This window comes from Corvus moneduloides, chromosome 1 (assembly GCF_009650955.1).
Source record: "Corvus moneduloides isolate bCorMon1 chromosome 1, bCorMon1.pri, whole genome shotgun sequence".
NCBI lineage: Eukaryota > Metazoa > Chordata > Aves > Passeriformes > Corvidae > Corvus > Corvus moneduloides.
This window is the reverse complement of record NC_045476.1, coordinates 22,276,257-22,299,489: the sequence shown is the minus strand read 5'-3', so window position 1 is coordinate 22,299,489 and position 23,233 is coordinate 22,276,257. Positions and strand designations below refer to the sequence as shown.

Here is a 23,233-nt window from a genome sequence, read left to right as displayed (position 1 = left end):
TAAATTTTTGTAAGGATAAAAAAAGTATATTAAATCACTATCCCCTTTTGATACTGGTTTTTTATTTTTGACGGTCTGTTCTGTTTACATTTCAGACCCTGACCTACAGTGTAACTTTGAGAATGGGCTGTGCAATTGGGAGCAGGATGTAGAGGATGACTTTGACTGGATCAGAATCCAGGGTCCAACCCCCACAGTTAATACAGGCCCATTAAAGGATCACACGACAGGCACAGCCAGAGGACACTACCTTTACCTGGAATCCTCTGAGCCACGCCAATTCCAAGATAAAGCAGTTTTGCTTAGTCCTCTTTTCAACCCTTCTGGCAATGGAACCTGTGTTTTCCGCTTTCATTATCATATGTTTGGAAAAGAAGTTTATAAGCTGTCAGTCTTCCAAAGAACTGTGAATAATACTAAGGGATGGCTGTTGTGGTACAAGTTTGGAAATCAAGAAAACAGATGGATCAGACAGACACTCTTCATCAGCAGTTCTAAGCCATTTCAGGTATGATCCGTCTAGGTTGTGAAGTGCTTATTTGCTGCATCGTAAAACACTGAGAGTATATAAATGACCACACAATCTCAAAGCTATTTGTAACTGTCTGATCAAACTATTGTCCAATCAAACAATTTTAAATTGTTTGTCGGGTTTTTTGAGGAAATATGTGAAATGTTTTTGTTCCTGTTGTTACATTAACTTTTCCCCCTAAACTGCTTAATTTTAATGTTTTGAATATGTGTTATTTAAAATACATACTGGTTTTATTTTTCAAGGATTTGGTGAAAAAATCTTATCCAAATCTACTGCAAAACAGCTTGATTCATTAATGTAAAGACTGTTCAAAAGAATATCCTCTGCTCTGCCTTACTTTTCAAGAGTTACAAATTAACCTTTAATTATATAATGCCAGTAAATACATCAATTCAAAATATTTGGCTGCTGGCTTAGACTAAGAGTCAAAAATCATTTGGAGAAAGATAGGATTATAATAAGTTACAGCTATAAATATTGACTTATTTTCTCATCTTTTAAATATTGTATCTATTATTTATCTTTCACTGTGTGTGATCTGTTTGTTCCAGTGGGATATTCTGCTGGGTTATTTGAGGAGACATTAGTTCGCTTGATTGTCAACTGGTCATAAAATTAACAACCCCCTCTCCCTCCCACCATATTATAAAAAGAAACATCTTCCACCTTCCTTTTAAATCTGATATAGTGCAATATTTTCTTTAGATTGTTCATGTTTATTTCCCAAAACACTATTTTTAAGTACAGAGAAGTTTTCTCCTCTTTGGAGGAAAAGGCATTAATATTACTGTGGATGCAAAGAGGCACCTGGAAGGAGAGTGTTCGTTTTCTGTCAAGATATTTTGTAGAAATATGAAGGCATATAAACATAATGCTATCGAAGCCTCCTTCCCCCCCTTCCCTTAGCTTCCCTTTCCCTTCCCCTTCCCTTTCCCCTTCCCCTTCCCCTTCGCCTTCCTCTTCCCCTTCCCCTTCCCCTTCCCCTTCCCCTCCCCTTCTCTCCCCTCCCTTCCCCTCCCCTCCTCTCCCCTCCCTTCCCCTCCCCTTCTATGTTTAGTAGTTTATTTAAAGAGCTATAAACCTACATATCCTGTATTTGACCCCCTGAGAGTTAGGAAGGTCTATTCAGTAACTGAGATGTTTTTCACATGTTAATGTTGTAGGGTTCTCTGTTGTACTTGTCCAGTTCTGTGCAGGGAATTTCAAAGATCTTATATTATTTTGATGTAGTTTTGTTTCTCATAGTCATTTTTGAGGAGCATGAGGTGTAAGTTTGATTGTTCTGAAGAAAGAGTTCAAGGACTAATGTTCATTATTGTGTATTGTGTATGTTATAATGGAGCTTGCCTTGTCACAACCTACAACACTTCCACACTCAGAAGTTTTGAAGAGAGCAAGTCATGTTCTGTTTCTACTAAGTTGCCAAGTGCTGATCTCTTTGTCAGTCAGACCTTAATTTTGATTTTTTTCTCCTCTAAATGTATGAGATAATCATACATCTATCTCCTCTTCCTCTTCCCTCACTATGTAAGTAGGTCATTTGTTTACCACATTCCAAGAAATAATCACTATAAATAGGAAATCCCTCAAATTCACATTTTCAGTTTATTTGCTAAGCATGGGAAGCCAACTTTGGGAGTATATAAACAATTGTGCCTATACACCAACTCCTACGAAAAGCAGGAATTTTCAGCCAAAAGTTCAAAGCAGCAAAGAAAGGCATTTGAGAACCTCTTGAAAGACAGATTCAATTTTGAAAGTTTAGAACTCTACAGGTATGAAACTATAGGCCCTTTAAGTGAATGCTCTGGCAGAAACCCAAAGGCAATAGCAGACTCCCTTGGCTCACACCAGCTCCCAGTAAGCCTCAGAATCTTAATTTTGTCTGGACAGCTTTGTTCTAGCTTCCATTAAACCATGGTGACATTTGCTGCTGTTCCATCAGATGTTTTACACCAGAGTGTTAAATATGACATCAGTGAGAACAATGGAAGTAGCTGGATGAGGAAAAGGTAAATTAAGAGCTAAATTATTTAATTGAAAGGAATGCAGTTTTCTGAGACAAAATTAAGCACCTCTGTCAAATACTACTATGGACAAGTAGTAAAAATGGTCCCAAATACACATGCTTATAAAAATTTTGCAGCTTTATTGATCTCATTTCTCTTCCTCTGCAAAGGATATTATTGGCAAGAAATTATAAATTTCTTTTAGTTGGAAAAATTCAAGTTAAAAATAAATTTCTTATAAACTATTCCTTTTAATTATATGAGATACTTGTTTCAACATGAGAAAACCCCACTGTTGAGTGTCCTTGTCTCTTTACTTGATCTGCATTTATTTTCATCCTGAGAAGTTTACCTACATGTTTTTAGATAAACACTTGAAAAGGTAGTAAAATAAGATTCTCTCCGTGGTAACCTAGTCATATTGATGATGAATAGTGTTTGCTTTTATCTTCCTTGGAATAATCGCATCTAAAATAGTTTCTTCTCAGAACAAAGTGCAAAGATTCTATTTCAACATTTCAGAAAAATTTTGCTCTCTTAGCTTGCTCTATTCATTCAGATTTCTGATGATCCAGAAAAGGAAATGATGATATGTGAAAAATGGCAAAATTCTGTATCTCAATCCTTTTGGACACTGTAGTCTCCTTTTCATCATGCTATAAATCACATACCTTCCATGTCTGTCTTAAGAGACTTAGGGCAACTTTACTATATTGCAAAACACATTGTTAAAAAAGAATCATTATCTTTACCCCCGATACAGTTATTCACTTTTTGCTAATCTGCAAACTATGTTTATCTCTGTAAACAAAGATTGTTATAGATTTTGATACTTCAAAATCTAAGTTATACATAAGGGAGTCTATCATCCTTTTGTGATGAGTTTATAAAGATAAGTTTTGCTTTTTCTTCATTGGCTCTTATGAAATTTAAAAGTGCAAGTACACTGTTTAAGTACATGGTTAACTATTAATGCTATATTTGGTATCATTACTAAAAGTTTTAGTATTCTGAGTATCATATATAAAATCTTCCTTGTTCCTTCAGATATAAAGGTTTTTCCACTTAAGTGTGAAAGATAAGGACCAAAATCAGGAGAATAATGTTGCAATTAAGTAGATATAAAATGCATTTGATATTTCCCTATTTTACAAGTAGTAAAGAAAAATAAACAAAAAAATTTCACTATAATCATTTTAATCTTTTTATCAGTTAGGTATTAGCTTAGAAAGGAATAGAATATTGATTGAAAATTAGAATGATACATTTGCTATGAATCTAGAAAAGCATTACAACACAAATATAAAACAACCTTATTTTTCCAACTGCTATTTTTATTATCTGTTGTGCTATCTTTTTGTACTATACAGGTACTTCTTGTATTATGTTTTTTAGCATGACTTTGACATATCAGTTTGGTGTCAAATCCATATGTAGTGCACATACATCATTTACATCCAGGCTGTTACTGTTCATCTTGTCAAGAGAGATAGGAAGGGCTAAAAACCATGCATAAAATACTAAGCGGGTTAGGTTACAATCACATAAGCTGTTCTGCTTTTTCACCCTCTACTCTTTTCATTCCTCAGTGAGATGAGATAGCAATTGTTCTTTGGGAATTCTGATGATCTTCTATGTAATAAGCGAAACAGCATCACAAAAATGACTCTTATTTCTGCAATTCTTGCTGTTTCTTGCAATTACTTTTCTGAGAAAAGAGTGGGTTGATCAACAACATCACCTCAACAGCCATTTCTGTAATGAAAGACTCAGAATTCTAGTGGTAAATGGAATTTTTGGTGTAATTCCATTTTACAAACTATTGTTATAGTGAGTTGGGGTTCTGTTTCAAACAAAAAGAGACCAGTGTGGCAATTTGTGTGGTCTCAGAATGTAATGTCTTTCTTTTGTGCATTTCTACTGGTGATAATTATATTTCATACATGAATAATATGAGAAGACTTACAGTAAACTAAATGCCCTTTTTACCAATTTGGGACAAGATAATGACTTACTAGTCTTCTTTGTTTGCTATAATATCCTTCAAGTAAGAAAATTTTTTTTTCCTACATAACAAGCATCAAAACTATGGAAATTGCGAGTTTTAGATCTTGTATCCCATTTCACAGCCCCTCAGAGAGAAATTTTCAGTGGGGCTTGTATCATCAATTCTTTTGTAGACAAACTTGTGTGAATTTTTCAATCATCTCTAATCATTAATTGATAAACATTGGGTTAAAATTCTGGACTTCTACTGGTGTATTCCAGAACACGGAGCTTACCAAACTCAACCAAACTTTTTTACATGCAACTTCTCTGGAAGAGTGTGCATTTCTCTTCATTGTCCCAAGGAGAAGTATTATTTCCTAGTGTGGAAAGCACAGGAAGAAAGAAAACAAATCAATGTAGTCGTGCATTTACCCATATTTTTGTAACATTAAACTGGGGAAAAAAAGAAAAGAAGTGGAAATGTTTTGTTTGATGCTTTCTAGAGCACTTGGGTAAACTGTGTTCACTTTAGAAAAAGAGATGCTTGAGATTTAGCAGAGAAACATCTAATCAACAGTGTCACAAAGAAGCTTCATAGAGAAAGATTTTTAGTGATTTTTCTGAATACAGAGAATGAGAGGTATTCTGTGAAATCACTAAGTAACACAATCCAAGCAAAAGGAAGTAGTATTTTAGGAGGGTCTATTGTGCAGTTCATTGCTGAGGGATGTTTTGGATGCAAGAAACTTCAAATGAAATCAGTAAGTAACTTGGCAAATTATCAGAAGAAATGTCTGTTAAGGGCTAGTAGCACAGTAATGCGGCTACGAACCTCTCACCTGTGATATCCTGCTGAGAGTCTGGGTGGAACCAGTGCACGCTGGGTTTGCTCTTGCTGTGGATGTGGCAGCAGTCCGTGGGGAGACACACGCTGCAGTTGGCTGGTTGGCCGACCCTGCCACCGTGCATCTGTGCTCATGCTGTGAGGCTCGGTGCTGCACAGAGCTTTTGGTGCATTGGGAGGCTCACTCTTTTTGATATTCTAACTGTGATTTCAGATTTTCTGCAGTCACTTTCACCTTTATTGAACCAGGTTTATTATTGTCAAGTGTTGTTAGCCTTCTGCCTTGATTTGATTGTCTACTTGCTTCCTTCTTCAGGGCCTCATTTCAGCGTGTTTTGACATACCAGCAGGAGTTTGTTAATATTTAGTTGGTCGGATACATATTTTTCATTAAAATCTGGTGTTGAAGCAGCTCTGAATTTATCAAGGACTTATCTAAGACATTTATTACACCTCTAATACCCACTTGTGACCATTTTTATGTTACTGCTTTTGATCCATTCCCTGCTAGTAATTTCCACACAAAGATTTAGTCAGCATGGATTTCCACTCAAAAAACAGCTTCAATTTCAATTTTCAATTTATCATTCCTCATCTTCCTTCTCCTACTCTTATCCTTTGTACTTCCCCTAATAATCTGCTGGGATTAGTATTCAGGAATTCTTTCTTTTTCTTTTTTTTTTTTTACTGTCCTTTAAATGTTACCATTTGCTTTTGTTGCTTCTTTCTCCTCCAATACTACTTCAAATAAATGGATATCCACACATATTTGCTTCATCTCAGTAGCTCTTTTTCTGACTATTCTTCTTTGATCTGTGTGATGGCTTCTTTCATCCCTGATACATGTTTCCATGTTGCATGGTACTCTTTGGGCTTTATATTTACATTGTGATGTTAGTTTCTAGTCTGTTTATAGTCATCCTTCTCATTTTTGTTTTCAGTGTGGTATTGTACAGCCTGTGGTTTCAGGCAAACCTACAAAGTTTGCTATGTAGTTGGCTCTGGAGTAAGTCTTTATTAATTGGCTAATATGGACCTTTAAATATCCAAATGCACTGGATTGGGAAGAGACATTTGCACTAGATAAAATATTGCTTAAATTCTCATCCAACCTGACTAGCACATTTCTCCCCATTGTTGCAAAAAATTTCTTCTTTATGTCCAATCTAAATCTCTTCTCTTTCAATTTAAAATCATTGCCCCTTGTCCTGTCAGTATAATCCTTGGTAAAAAGTCTCTCTCAATCTTTCTTATGACCCAGCTTTAAGTATTGAAATGCTGCCATAAGGTCTCCACAGATCCTTCTTTTCTCTAAATTCAAATCTTTCATACTGTCTTCGTAGGAGAGATGTTTCAATAGGAGAGATGTTCCAGTGCTCTGACCAGATTTTGCAGCCTTCCTCTAGACCTACTCTTAAACAGGTCCATGTCGTTATTATGCTGGGGAATCCAGAGCTGGATGCAGCACTCCAGGTGTGGGCTCGCCAGAGTGGAGCAGAGCAGCACAGTCACCTCCCTTGGCTGGCTGGCAACACTTTTTGTATGAAGCCCAGGGCAAAGCCTACGCAATTCTGCAAGCTATTTAAACAAAAAGGAAAGAAACCCAACCAAACAACCAAACAAATACAATAACCATATACCCAAACCCAAAAAGTTTGCTCTGTTACTGTTATTTAACACTCATGCCTTTTTAGGATGTGTCCTGGCAGTTGTGATGTGCAGAGATGGTTTCAGGGTGTCTGTGAACTGTTGCAGCCAGAGGTCACTGATGTCAGGCCGAATCGTGGATTACTCAATATCTGTCCTGTTGGAGTGTCAATGCCTTTGGTATGGCAGCTCTAATTCTTGCACTTGTATGATCTAAGCTCTCCACCATGTGCCATCCTCATGACCAGCATCAAGCGGGCCAGGAACAAAAGATGACATATCTCATGTCAATTTCATGTTAATATGTCAAGCAGAACTTGTATAGGCTCTAGTTTGGACAACTCTTGCTCAGGTTTCCTGACTAGTCCACAATCTAGGCCAGAAACAATATATATGTAGTGTGGACAATGTGGGAACCAGGGCACTTGTGGGAAGGGGTGAAAAACAACCTCAAGACTTTGTGGTTGGTGGTGAACTTTAGTGGAGACCATTCAATACCTACAGTATGAAGCAAAGTACCGATTTCAATATTTTCATATTGAAAATGTGTGTGGTGCAATGCAGTATATTCGAAGGCGAAAAAGGAGCATGAGTTTTAATAAAAGTCTCATTCCTAAACATCAGTTTTATCATTTTTGGTACATGGACTTCAGAGCATAGAAAACTGTGGAAACAAGTCACATGAGAAGTCAGGAAAATATATTGTACAAACCTTCAGAGAAAATTTCATGGGCTTAGTTCAGGTCTTTGGGAAAGATAGTGGCCTTTTTTCAGTGCTATCAGAATACTTAATACCATGAAAATATAACTGACTCTAAAAATAGAAATAGTTTATTCTTTGTGCTATTGTTTTATTGATACGCTGTGGAAGACTTGTCATGATGTTGTCAAGTCACAGTATGTGCACAAAGAGGACCAAGAATAAGAATTTCTAATCTGTCTTTAATAATGCCTTTTCCAGTGGAAATTGTAATCTTAATTTCATATCTGTCATTTCCTTGCAATTTGTTTTTTCTTGAGAAGGGAGAGGACAAGGGGGCCGGGGTGGGTTTTTTTACCTTTTTTCCCTATTTACATGTAGGCTGCTCAAAGGAAATCACAAAAAGTAAAAATAGCCTTTCTATTCACTACTGAACTTTAAAGTTCTGCCCACATTTTAAATATTTATTTAAATATGTATTTAAATATGCCCACTTTAAAACCCAAAGTCATGAAAGGTTTTCACCATCTTTCAGAAACCCACAGCCCACTGAGAAACTGTGTTGGGCCATTTGAACTTGAGGGGCATCATGTAAGATAGGAGTTTTGCTTTCCTGAAAATTAAGAGTAATGTTTCACATTTCCTATTGATATTATTTTATTACTTATCAGCAACTGCTGAACAGGAAAATGAGACTTGGATAACTGCAAGGAAACGAAAAATGTTAGTGACTTTTATCTCATGCCTTAACTGGATCTAGAAGCCATCTTTGAAAATGTAACAGGAAGATTACAGGAAAGCTGTATTTCATTGAAGATTTAATTAAATTTCCTTATGTACTTCTATGCTTGATATCAAGCAGGGAGTTTTAAAAAAAATTTATAATCTTTCTGTTTATTGAGTATGCTTATAGCAGAATTATGAAACAATGTAGAAATTCTACCCCCACTGAAGTATATATCAAAACTCTCATTAATTGTAATGAAGACAGTATTTCGTGTCAGCTCACATGTTCCAGTGATATCCCTATGTTATTGTTTTCTTACTTGGGGAAGTTAGTATTTCTGTATAGCTAAGAAATTCTGTATAGCTAAGTCAGGAAAAATCCTTTGGGTCAGGAAAGGTCCGTATCTGTAGGCAAAAGGTCTAATAGTGATCCCTTTGCTCACTAGCATTTGCTGCTGAAAAGATAATTCACTGTTACCACAAATGTTTTCATAAGCATTGAAAAGAAATCAATGAGTGTCTCCTCTTAGGATGCTCCTTATCTCAGCATGGATGAATTGCCTTATCAGTAAGCACTGCATAGGTCAGATACAAGTCTCTCCATTCAACCCAATTCAGGCTTCCCTACACAGAGATGTGGAAATGCCTTTATGTAGCCCATTATATCTTGACATGCTCTACTGTACAGAAGGGAGGGACAGAAGTACTCAGGTCATAACAAGTCATCATGATCAATGTGGAACACTTCTTTCAGGACCATAAGTCCCAGGTATTTGATACAGTAACTCAGACAGACAGAGTTGTGGTGGGTTTTCCGTTTGTTATTTTTTTGCAGTTTTGGGGTTTTTTTCTTATCTATAAAATGTGAAGGAAACTATGGTTGGGAGAAAAGAAAGAAGACTTTGTATATCCTTGTAGATTAAGTAAAAACTAACCATGAACTTAAGCTGGTTTAGATATAGCTTCCTAATTATAATTGCTATATAGATGTTTCCCAAGTGGGCAGGCTAATCATGTTGTTTTATATGTAAAACCAGAAATTTTTAGGCACTGACATATAGTACTTCTGCAATAATTCTTCCAGTGCTAATATTACAGAGTGACAACAGGGTCTTTTCTCTTGAATGAAATTTTGTGGCCTTAACACAGCAAAGTAAAGACTCCCAGAATACGTAGTTATTAATCCCACCAATATAACTGAATAGTCTAAAACAGGATAGAAATGTGATTCATGCCTGCACTTTAGAGAAATGCTGTGTAAAACATCATAAATCAGCATGAGGGTTCACAAGCTTATAGTGAAGTGTGATAAAGTGCTTTACTGAACTAGAACTAGGGTTTTTCACTATCTTATAAAACCAATCACTGTAAAACATCAAATATTTGACGCAAGATTTTTCATATTTGGTGTGTGTAACCTTAAGGGTGTTGGTAACAATTCATTTGGACACCTGTGTGAAAGGACTGTATGTCAACTTTTGAAGTCTTGAGACATTAATTTCTAGAGCATTTTCAATGGTCATGAACGAAAGGGGCTGATGAGCTTTGAAGAAGGGCAGTGTGATCTTGAGCTTTTCAATCGGTATAATTAAAATGATGTGGTGACCCAGTGTTGATAATCTTTCCAGAAGCTGATGCCTGGTCTCCACTTGTGCTTGCTTTTGGGGGCAGAAGGGTTCCATGTGGCACTGAACAGCTCTGAAAGCTGGAACACACTGTGACAACCCAGGCACCCATTTTTTTTTTCCCAAAAGAAAGAGTGTCACAGAAGGTACAGAGGAACAGTTCAGTGCCACGTAGACGGGATGCAACCACTGGACATCTAGATGAGAGATTGGGGGAATAGTCTCAAGTCCACAGTGCCTACTCCTTTGATGGCAGCTGAGGAAGCAGAGAAACAAAGCCAAGAAGGAATAAAATACTATGTTTGGACTCATCAAAGCCATCAATATCTTATTTGACATGAATTAATAACTGCTCAAAAATTCAAAATTAAATCTAAATTTCTCAGATTTTTTTTTAAATCAAAATATTTCTGAGAGAATTGTGTTCTCATGAAAAACAGTTTCCCTTTTAATGTACTTCTTGAGAAATTATAGGAATATGTTCATGAATTCTTAAAAAAAATCATTCTACAGTGAAGACTTATGACATGACTTGTGACAGGATCATTAGTTGAAAATATTTTAATAAAAAGGAGCTCTGAAGCTTGGTTCTGTGGCTTGACCTTTGTCTGTAATTACAAAAGTTCCATCACCTCATAAGGAGTTTGTTGCTTTTTTGATGAAAAGTTATTTGTCTTGGGGTGACTTTATGATGTGTATCTCATATTGCTGCCCTATGCCCAGAAATTAATTCCTGTGCCTTTCTATGCCTCTAAACTGAGCCTGAGAGGGGGAAGGAAAAACTGAGCAAAACTTTTTCAAAGCAGTTTGCAGCTTGTTCAAGGTCACACAGAGATAGCGTTGTTTTTCCATCTGCGGCAGGGGAGGGAGGAGGCACCCGGCTTGTGGCTCCCCGAGTCAGTTTTCTGGCCAGTGGTTCAGTTTCTTTTTCTCTGGAGAGAGACTGAGAGTTGAACTTTTTTCCTTCCCTGGAATTTCGGATTTTCTCCCTTTTCCACTGGACTGTTTCAATATCAGAGCACATCAGGAGGACTTTCCACCGAGCACAGAGGGCCTGGCCCTGGGCCAAGCCCCAGGTCCAAGGAGACCAAAGGGAGGACTTGCACACTTTCCCAGGTTTTTTTCTCCACAGTGAAAGATTTTATTATTTAGCATTATTTTCCTTTTCCCGTGTGTTTGTTAAATAAATAGTTTTTTATAGTTTTTATCTCTTTCACTTTCCTTTGAAGAAAATTTATTTTTCCCAAACCTGGTGGGAGAGGGGTGGTGACCTGCCTTCTCTCAGAGGATATATTTCTAAATTTGGCCAAACCAGCATTATATATATATATAAATCATATCATTTTCTTTATTTATCCCTAGCATTACAACATCGGGTTAGTTTACTTCAGAGATATGCAGTGAAATGTGTATTAATTTGCTTTCAGTAAGTTACAACAAAAGTCTTTTAAAAAGACAAAGTGTTTTGTCAGTTATTTGTGTGTTGTTCTTTCCTGTTCAAACCAAATCACATGATTTCTTGCTGGAAATCATTGTAGAAACCTAATCAAAATAGCATGCTCTAACTACCAATAAAATAAATAAATAACACTGTTGACACCTCCTGCGATACCTGAGATAGTTTGTCTAAATTACAAGTTAAATACATTAGAACTAATATCACTATTTCCTATGCATTCAGAAACCCTCCGAATTTTGAATATACCACAGGTTTTGAAATTAATTCCATTCAATCTTAAACTATGCTTGTATAGAAATTAAGGTTTTATTTTGGTAACCTTCAGTGGGCATTGGCTAGTGACAGAAATGAGCATCACTATAAAAACTGAACATTTGTACAGAACAATATTACCCATTGTAGTTTCTCTATTCACACTTGTCATAATGTTACTTCACTCTTCAAAAGCCTATTTTGTTCAAAATCTTACAGGATCATTCCTTTTATGTATAGAGAGTTTCGTTCTAATCCAGTCTGCTGTCATTGAGCTGGGCTTTTTCCCCTCTTTTCTTTATGTTGAATGCCTTTTGACACCTTTACAGATTTCATTGAGTCTGGATCTTAGACTTCTGAAAATGTGAAATTGGGACTATTTATTCTCATTCAAATAATAAATGTGGTGTGAATTTCCAGGAAGTTGTTTAATAAAACAGTATCTTATGAAGCTTGCAGAATTACAGCTGGCAAATTAATTTAAGTGGTCAAAGTTTAACCACAGCTGCAGAGAAATTATGCTCTGTATCAAGGCCCTAAACTCATAAATTGGTCTTATTTTCAGTTCTAAGTGTATACTTACACCGCTGTTACGTTTTCTGTGTTGCTAATGAGTTCATGCTTTTTGTCAAAATATTGGACTCCCCAAGTGCATAAATGAAGAAAAAACAATTTGGGTGGGGAGATTTTAATCAAATCAATCATAATCATCATCATAACAATATAGAGGTATTCTCAATTTAATTCCCCCTAGAGAACTTTGTCCTGTCACTTCTATATTTGGATATTTTTAATCCCTTTCTAAAAATATTCCTGCTAAAGGTGTAAGAGTGCAATTTTCTTAAGGGAAATGTTGGTGGAAGATGCTACATAAGGATGTCCTCAGCCCCTGTGACTGTCAGGGCTGGGGATATGGGCACAGGCAGCTTTGGGGAGAAAAGCTCCTTGAACATCCAGCAGTGATATCCACCAGTGCACAAACCAATCCCATGGAAAATTAATGTAGTTGCAAGGGTATTGGGGTTTGTCTTAGTAATAATTGTGTAAGTAAACAAACTCACTGCCTCTTTGTCTGAATTTGAGGTAATTAATAAGTAATTAATTGCAATTGGATAGTCATTCATACTTTGAAAACTGAAAATTATATTTTAACTGCTGTGTGTTTGCCAGTCAAAATTACACTGGAAGGAGATTTGTCATTTTGGAATAATAAATTTCCTTGCATGATATTTCCAAATAATAGATTGTTTGGGTTGTCCTGTTTCCTGTTTCTAACCATTTTATTGCTTTTGGTATCAGTACTGTAGCACTGTCCCTATTTTAATCTAAAAAACCCAAAAGACTGGGGTAATATTAAAGAATATTTGTGGGTATTCTGAGGGAAAAATAAGAATCCCATACTGACATGAGAGCAATAAAAAGCAATGCTGTCATTTACTGTCGTCATTCACATTAAATATATTTTGTCTAAAATTACCCATCTGGAGCATATCCATAGTATGGGACATATATCCATCTTCTTGTAGCATACTCATTTATTTTATCTAATGTATGTAATATATAAATGAAGTGTAATCATTTTTATTTACTCTGATGATGTCAGCATCCGTAATAAATCTAAAATTCACATGCAACGTCAAAATAACAGAAACTAATTTGTCAGTGATAACATATCCAGACTGATATTATTTTACTTTTAAAAGGTTAAGGCCATTTCTTGCATCTTTTAAGTAATAAATTTCAAGTGTGATGCTTAAAAGCTCTGTGTACATATCATATGAAAAATGGTTCTTGTTCATCATAACCTTTCTTTACAAATAAAATTGCACATAAATAAATTACAACAAAAATATTAGAACTAAAAGAATTCTGAAGCACTATTGTCATATTTTTGCCATTATTTATACTTCATTCCTATGTAGGAATTTTATACTGAAGTGAGGAAAAAACTGAAAGAATACATTAGAAATTTTATACAGCATTTCAGAAGCTGAATGTGTGTGTGTAGTATGTGAAATAAGTATTTAAAACAATGGTGAAGAAATAACAGTGTTTGAATTCCACTGGATGAGCAAAAACGTACATTTACCTTTTTTCAAAGTGTGTGCTCGAGAAGGCTTTATTATTTTTAAAAATAGGGATTTATTAATTATTCAGACTAAGAATATTCTCACCAAATCTTTCACTAATCACCTGCTGGATATTTATCACTCAGCAACAGACAGAAGACAGGAAGTTTATGTAGTCTTCCAGAAAGTATTCACAAGCACTAACTTCTCCCATTCATTGGCAGTAGACAATAATGAAACAAATATAGCATTGACAACTCTAATGAAATGGTAGAATATTTTTCTTTAAAAGGTTCCATAGATCATTTCTTACCTGCCTAATTGTTTTCATCATACAGGAGTTTGCATAAGAGTCTATAATTTATTCAAATGAATGATACTATATTTATACTATATTTAATCATGATTAATGTCATTGCAATAAATACCAAAGGAGGTAATCATAACATGCCACTTATGATAATGTCTTGCCATCATTTTATATCACAGTGATGTTTCAGTGCATTTGCACCATTGTAAAGTCAACCATGCTGTTATGGTTCACTGTGATTAATGTGACCACCAGTGAAAGCTGATAATAATTAGTCTCTTTCATAAATTGTCATTAAATAGAATATATCCCCTAGAATAAATTTAATCTCATTTTAAGTGTGAAACACAGCAAATGACTCCTCTATCAATTTGTAAGAAATATTTAATGAGAAGTGGAAGTCTACTATACACTGAAAAATGCTTTTGTAATTTGTGTTTTCCTAGATTTTGATGAAAGGTACCGTAGGAGATGGTTTCACTGGAGACATTGGACTTGATGATGTGTCTTTTCTGGGCTGTACTCTTTACAATGGTAAGAGCTGAAGTGCACATCTCTGACCTGTGAGCTGATTGATTGCTGTCATTTGAAAATATTGCTACTAGAAAAGTATAAACCAGATTAAACTGTGACTATGCCTGACAAGGACATCCAGACTTGTTTCCCTGCTTCTCAGACCCTCATATCCAGGCATCAGCACAAAATAGTTTCTGCTGTGCATGTAAGGTCCAAAAGAGACCCTTAGTGAGAAGTGTGCCGCTTCCATACTCTTTGAGATTTTTATTCCTAAAAGGTAAAAGAAACTCATCTGTGTGTAAATGAACTGAACTTTTATTCATCCTATTCAGTTTGATACAGCTTTCCACCCCAATAATTCCTAAGATACTTACTGTGCCAATTGCTCTCACGTGACAGCACAAAAGTAATTCAGGTGATAGAGCAACCTGTCATCAAAAGTCATTGTTACTATGGGTAGTACAATGTCTACAGAATTGTAAAATATTATATCCCAAAATACATGTACTTCAAGACACCAGACTCGAGATCCAGAGGTCATCACAGAAGGGATTTTAAGAGGGCTGCTGTTAGCGGCAGCAGGCATTGCAGGGTTATATATGGTGTGACAGTTGCTGTAAAGTCATGACAGGGCTGTAGAGCAGCAAACAGTTTAAAACAGTGTCTGAATATTAGTATCCTAGCACTTCATATATACACCCTAGTGCAGATGAGTTTTGTTCTGCCACTCCAAAAATTTCTTGTAGATATAATTGGTTCTACTAGGAATATCAAATGTGTATGGTATTTCTTTTGCAGATAATTATCTAATGTTTTACCGTACTTATACAGCGTAAAGCTGTTATTATAACATTTTGGATATAAAGGCTTTTTGTAAATAGTTAATGTACCGTGACTTATATTCAGGGGAAATAATCTTAAAAGAACTAATCAGAAAACACCTAAATATTTTTAAATTAGTTAGGAAGAAAACTTTCAAAATAAACAAGAAATTTGGAAATTATTGAGGGTCAGAGTTTCAAAGTTAATAACTAAACAAAGAAAAGCTCATTGTGTGGAAAGATAAAATAGTCAAGTATAATGGTGGACAGGAATCAGGTTTTGTGTTATGTATATACTGAAAATATTTTAAGTGTTGAGAGCAATTTTTGAGACAGTCCAGGGTCCTGCCTTTATTTTATCTCCTCCATGTCATAAAAGTATCCCAACAACCAAAAAACAGTCAGAGAGACTGTGCGAATAGCCTGCAAAACAGACAACAGCTGTGGCATATTCCACCATATTTAACACAAGTGGGATCAGGCTGAAAAAGCAGGGTTCCCCTGTCCCTGTGCACTAGAATCAAGCACTGCCCAGTTGCTCTTGCTCCACTTTAAGTGACCAAGTACTGACAGGGAGAGATGGTTTTGACAGCTTGGTGGTAAAGTCTCCCATAAGTAACATTGAAGATGTTGAATCTTTTGAATCTTGAATGTACTGCTTCAATACATCATTTGAATGCCCTAATCAAAGGCTATTCAGTGATGCTTGCTCTGGACAAAATGGTGTTTAATAAAGTATAGAAAATTAATTGTTTCAAAATAGAGGCAGTATCAGGTCCTCCTTTCTTTTCACGTGTGGCGAAGGCTAGGGTACTTCAAAATTTCTTCTTCCATTTCAGCTTATCAGGAGCAGAGGCTTGAATGTGGCATTTATATTTAAAAATTTCTGACCAATAAGGTCCTTGCTATTATTATGAGTTGTAGATAGATTTATCAATTAATACAATTCTTCCTTCAGAACATTCCTTCCCCTAAGTCTTTTGTTTGAGTTTTAGGACATTATGGGAGTATCATTCATTTGACTGGAATATAATTTATTTAATGTCATAGATTTTCTATTTACCCTACAAAATAGAAATGGGTAATTTATTATCAGTATTATTGCTCCAGCCTTCAAGGGTAAAAAAAAAAAAAGAAATTCCTTGCTATCCCAGACACATTTAATATAAAAAGTCTTCATGCATACTTTTTAATTAACTCAGGTGTATTGCTCAGGTGCATTGTGCACTACAGCTAAAAATGTAATAAATTATTAAATTTTAAAAAGGAGTTTTATGATGAAAATTCATTTTATGGACAATAATAGCAAAGGTTTTCAAGAAAAGAGAGTAAGTTTGAAGAAAGGTGCATTTTAAAGAATAGGAGGACAAAAAAAGATGATTTGCAAGAAGTGGTAATGAGTTTGAATGAAACATAAAGGAGGTGGTGGAACAAGGTGGTGACCTCAGAATAATTTCTCTAATGAGAAAATAATTTTTTTCATGGATAAATTTACAAGGTAAGAAGGTTACATAGTAATTTCCACAGTCACTTGTAGTAATCAACATGTTAAAAAACCCCATTATCATCGGAATAATCTGTTAGCCTTGGTTCACTGAGAAAATCAGTTTCCGTGGTTGCTTGGTGAGTCTTGGCATCAGTTTTTTGAAGTGATTCACTGGGTTAATCCAAATTTGAAAGACAGGCAAGAGGTGTAAATAAATTCCTGCAAGTGTCAAAGATTATATGGATGGTGTGACAAAACTAGTGCTTTCCACTGAGGACAGCTCCAATTCAGTTCCTGCTGAGCTCAACTCAACTGTCCCGGCATGTTTCCATTAAGCTATACCCTGGAAAAGGGTGGGAGCGGCAAGGGGAGAAACCATTATGAAGCTGGAGTGCCTTAGTCCAGGTGCTCAATGTTCTTTTGGCTCCTTTTTCAAAGGAAATTTGCCCACTATTTCTACAAGTACTTCAGCAACTTCAGTTCCTGCCACACTCCCCATGAACAACTGCACAGAGAAGGAGTTTGTCTGCAGAGCCTCTGGCCACTGCATCCAGATGATCCAGAAGTGTGATTTTAGACCTGACTGCTCTGATAAGTCTGATGAGTCAGCTTGTGGTGAGTGGAATAGATGATGTTCTTTGCTACCTTACTAGTTTTGTGTCTTAAACACGTTGCTTCAGCAGTTCTATCTTATCTTTGCAATTTGATATTAGCACCTAGATGTTATTTTAATGTGATTTTCCCCAGAAAAATAATAGCAGTTTGCTCTTAATAATGTGTGATGTAATGCACTTTCTGCCTTCTGATTCAGACTCAACGTTTCAATTCAAGTAACTGCTGAAATATGGCAGGAGAAGGAATCCTCAGCTCCCTAATGATTGATAACTATACATGACAATTTTAAGTGAGCATAGTTTCTTAAAATGTTCACTAGTCTAGACTGGAAGAGAGAATAACTTTAGAGTTTCATGTTCGGGGTGGATGTCTGGGAGAACTGGATCCACTTCTTACCCACTTCAATAAGTATGGGTTTCATTTGCTTGTTTGGCTGTTGGGGATTTTTTTACACCAAATTGTTTCAGCAGCAGCAACTATTGTGAAATTCACCCTACTCCACACAGAAGTGAGTTCCAGCCTGTAAAGCTGTTAGTCTTATGGGAATGCTGTAAGTGGAAAAATGGACAAGGTCCGCATATGATGTCCGTAAAGATCTAAGGCAATTGTCTGTTGCTTCTGAGTTGCAGCAGTTCACACTGTAGCATTTTAGAAGCTGTTAATGACTTCCTTTTGCCTCAAAGAACAGTACTTGAAAGAACTATCTACTGAAGACAGTTAATGTGGGGGACAGACATCTAGAGACAGTGACCTCATCATCCTTTGCAAGCAAGACTATTGTCACTGAAAATGAAAACTCTGAATTCATTACACAAAGTGTAGGGAATTCAGTCACCTCTCTCAAGGCTGAGGACTCAGTGAGGAAAAGCATCCTTCACTCCCTATGTCTATTTCTTATGTGGGAATAACTGGAAGAAATGAATCTGATGTTTAAGTATCACTGGGTAGTTTCCTATAGTGTGAAAAAACACCAGCCTTTGAAATCTGGCCCTGAGAAATAAATGCAGAGCCCTCTGATTATTTCTCTCCTCAGAAATTTACATTATCTTACAAAACATCTTTTCCTTCTAAGCAAGATAAATACTGTGGAGACTACACCTTTACATATTTGCTCTGTCTGAGGTCTCCCATCACTAAGATGGGAATTTATCACTTAAAAGACAACGCTGGACTAGGACTTAAAAACATCCTGACTGAAACAGAAATATGGTCACAGGAAGGTGTTATCTTTCTCAGAGGCACTTTACATATAATGTTTACAAAGCATGTTAAAAAGGGGAATATGCATTTAATGCAACTCATCATTCTCATGAAACATCACAAATCTTCATATGGGCAACTCATGAGATCACACTGCCTGCAGTTTGCTTCCTTTGTGAGGATATACAAGCTGTAAATCAAAACTCACTCTCTCTTTAGTCTACCATTTTTAGCCTTCAAGGAAAGAAGTATCAGGCACAGTCTACCAACAAACTATGATTTCTCGATGCAGCATTTTGTATGGGTTTATGGGTTAAAATAAATTCTCATTTTCCTCGCACAAGTCTCAAAAAAGTCACGTAAGCGTAATAATCTGTTCCAAAGTTCTGGAGAGTGACTAGACTCAACTTGGATCATGTGCTGGAGAATAAATATTCATAGCAGAAATGGAAAATAAATTGGTTTCTTTACCCTAAGGAGGATCAGTAGTGAGCTCACTTTTCTTGTCCAGTTGCTCAGGAAGCAAAAAGTCATTGAAAGGCAGTTGCATATTTATTTAGTAAGACAACAATTCAGTATTTGACACCAATACCAAATAGATGCATTTTTATGTAACTTTCAAGTTTTGTGAGAACTGCTTTGTTTTGTTTTGGGGTTTTTTTAGAACTTTGGGCATGGACTTTGTACACAATTTATAATGGTTTGCTAATGTCATCAGCCTACAGGACTGGAGACAGAACCATACAGCAGCTCACAGATTCTTGGCTGATGAATTTTACATAAATTTCCATGTATATTATATGGCAGATTATTAGAATGAGCTGAAAGCTGGTCAGAACGCATATGAAGGTAGATACTGTGGTGCAAATAAATTGGTGTATTCCCAAAACTAGAATCTGTCTAATAGAGGAGAACATATATAATTCATGTTTTATCTATAAGGAAAAAACTATGCATGTTAGTAATGTGTAAGTATTCACAGATACTATGAATTGAATGCGTTTTATCTATATGTTGCTTTTTGTATTGTAACATGAGTTAAAAATTTTCAATTTTTATATAAACATAAGTAATCACTGTTAATCTCTAAAGTTATGGAAGTCTGTGACTTCGAAGATAAAGGCCTGTGTGGATGGCATCAACCAGCCTTGGAACAGATGTCAAGAAACTATTCCATACATATCACAAACACATTCAAGTGGCAACTTGGAAGAGGAGCAAATCTCTACCCTGAGCAAGAACAACACTGCCCATTAACTGATCATACTACGTGAGTACATTTTTTCAGGTGCTCGAGTCTCTTCTAGAATGTGTGATCTTAACCACATACAGATTGTCTAGGGGAAAAACTGTTCCATTTACAATACAGAAACAGTTTACTGATTTAATAATGACACATAATTAACTGACAACCAGTGAAGTAGGTATGCAGGATCAATACTACAGATGAATCAAAATAAAAAAACATTAATAAGCAGATAAAAATTACTAAACACCTTTCTATAAGTAATTCCCAAAAGATTCAGTACATCCCCATTCAGAGAAGCACATGTGTACTCCTCCCACAGGATATGTGGAGTACAAGCATGTTCCCACTTACGGGAAAGCAAGTTTGGAAGACATGGCTGCTCCAGCTTTATGTGTACACATGCCATGAGAAATCACCCTCCTTGTAGCATGCCGAACTCCCAGCCCAGCAGTTGGCTGCAGGCTGTTGGCAGCATCCAGTGGGGGTGGTGCTCTGTCTGGTCTCTGCAGTGGTTGTGGCATCAGCAAGATGACCTCTGGCATGTCAAAAACAGATGTTGGGCACTGCTCTTTGCACTGCGTTATCAATCCCTGCTACTAAAAATTCTCATCCTACTTTTACACTTCTTTTCAAGCTGACTTCTCCTTTGAAATCTGGCTTTGTAATTAATTTGGTACTAATTTAGTTCACGGTGGTCATCCTCTTGATCAGTTTTAGGTGAATACCTTCTCAAATAGTCTTTCTTCACACAACTAATTTATGCTCATTTTTCTACCTTACTAGCTATGGTTAGTTGTAAGCTATTGCTACCAGTTTTGTTATTGTTATTGTTATTGTTATTGTTAATTATCGTTGTTAGCTATTGCTCTTATCCCAGCAGTTTTACCCACGGATGGGCAGTACAAGTTAACACAATAGGTCTTGTGAATCCTGCAGTCATTTAATATTTGACTAATGCAGTTCAAAACTACTGTAGTTAGAGCTAACTTCAGTTTAGTTGATATTTTATTTACCATTTATTTTGATTTTACCATTTTTCTGGTAAATTATATCACCTCATATTAAAATGTAAAATACTTCTATTCTCTCAGTGAAGATTTGTAAATTAACATTGCATTCTAGGTAGATTGCTTAAGATAGGTACTAGCTCCCTGGAAGATACTCCTTTCATTTATCTCAAGGAACAAAACTTAAGTTTTCTGCATGCACCTTTGGTTTTAAATGTGTGAGGTTTGTTTTTGTTTTTTTTTTATTAAGTAAGAAATGTGTTTTAAAAAGATGCATTAATCCAGTTAAAAGTAACAGTAAGATTTATTGATAAAAAACTCCTACAGATAACTAGCAAATGTATTGAGTACAAACAATTTTCAATGTAATACAACTTCATTAATAAGAAAATTTCTGTGCAGTGTATTTATTCTGAACAGAAAAATACTTGCCTGGTTCTAGTGACACATATGTTTACTTCCTGTGACAATAGCCCATAGAGTGCAGAGATGGTCTTTAAATTAAGACCACTCCAACAAAGTCTTTGCTATATTGCTACTAACTTGTTTCAAATTACATTATATTGCATTTAATCAGCCTGAATTCTCACTATTAAAGAATGAGCTCAATATGTTAGTTTCACTGTGCACTTCATTAAAATTACTGCATTTTTACAAAAATCCCAAAACAACAATACCAAATCCAGAAAAAATCATTCAACAATAGCAAAGAATTGCAATGCTACCTAGTTGTTTCTCGGTCTCGTGTGAAAAGGAAGTATATTCCATAAAAAAGAGCAACTGTTTACAATAAATTAGCTGTCAAATCTTTCATTGACTGCTCTTTAATTGTTATATATTAGCCAATACCAGCCCTGTATGTGTACTCAGTAAATCCTCTCACGACCTTTCCACTATAGGTTTGAATTGGCACAGTGATACATGGAATTGTATTACTGGTTTTCAACATATTTTCAGGGTTTAATGCAACAAACAGTATATTGAAAAGGACTGATGAAAAGAGAAAGTAAATGATCCATAGAGATTGCAGTTTTCAGGCAACTCTGTAATGTATTTCTCTTGTGGTGTCTCACATGAGATGCAGTTTGGTTCTATGGTTTCCCCCTTCCCCTTGTTTATTGGTCTATAGAGAAGTACAGAAAATAGATCCTTCCAAATTACAACAGGAGATGCAGAGCAGCAGTTTTGTGGAATTAAAACCCTGCAACATTTAGTTTTATTTTCTCATCCATTTTCCCCAAACTTCCATGGAGTTAGATGAGGCAAGCTGTGTTACTGTAATCTTGTATGTTTACAAATTAAAATAAAATATGCATGACTACATATAGAAATGTTTGGATTCATCCTGATTCAAGAGTAGCTGGCAGTGCAGCTTACAATGAGTTCTTTCAGCAAAAATACATGTGAATACTTGGACTCAAACCATCTGCTTCCCCAGAATAAGTACTTGGGCTAGCCACATGTAGACTGGTGAATTGTGAGGTGGAGGTGTGAGTCTTTAAAGCTGTAATTACATTAATTAAGTGAAAGTAATTACTTTGGAAATAGTGAGAACAGCTTGTATGTGTATATATAAACCAAAGGCTGGAGGATTAGAAGCCATTTTGGGAGTTTGCCATGGGAGCCTGGCTTGAGATAGACAGTCCCTGGCTTGAGCTAGAAAAAGTCAGTTGTGTGTTCTACAAAGGACTAGGAGGCATTGGCGCTGTGCACGGAAAAGACCAATATTCATGTATGAATGTAGAGCTCCTGTGACATGTTTCTATACTTAGCAAATGGAATTCTCTATTGCAGATTGGTTTAGAAAAGCTATAACAGTAAAAGTAGCAGTTTGTGTAGGCTTAAACAAGTGTACAGAGTTGACACCAGCAAATGGATAAGTCTATCAGTTTATTTCCTTTTTAAAGAATCTGGATAGGGATGTAGCAAATTCTTTGACATTATTAATGATATTTGGGTACAACTGTTAATTGAAAACTTTGTAGTCACTTAATTGACATGATAATTCGTGCACCAAATCTAATGAATCAAACCAAAAATGGATGCAGAAATAAAATTCTAAGCTGACATGATAATTATTGCTGTGTAAATAGCTCCCCTGATGAACATATTTTTAACCCATGTGTCTTGCTTTTGTGTCTGCTTTTCAGACAATCATTATCAGAATTCAGGAC

General features: G+C 35.9%; 1 protein-coding gene across 1 annotated transcript in view; it reads left to right on the top strand.

Moving 5' to 3' along the window:
- The window catches only part of MALRD1 (MAM and LDL receptor class A domain containing 1), a 240,940-nt gene that overhangs the window by 61,329 nt on the left and 156,378 nt on the right, over positions 1–23,233 (top strand). Inside the window, exons 17-20 of the mRNA XM_032092895.1 lie at positions 96–508; positions 14,612–14,699; positions 17,427–17,603; positions 19,896–20,073. Of these exons, the coding sequence (XP_031948786.1) occupies positions 96–508; positions 14,612–14,699; positions 17,427–17,603; positions 19,896–20,073 (856 nt within the window). The remainder of the gene's footprint in view (positions 1–95; positions 509–14,611; positions 14,700–17,426; positions 17,604–19,895; positions 20,074–23,233) is intronic.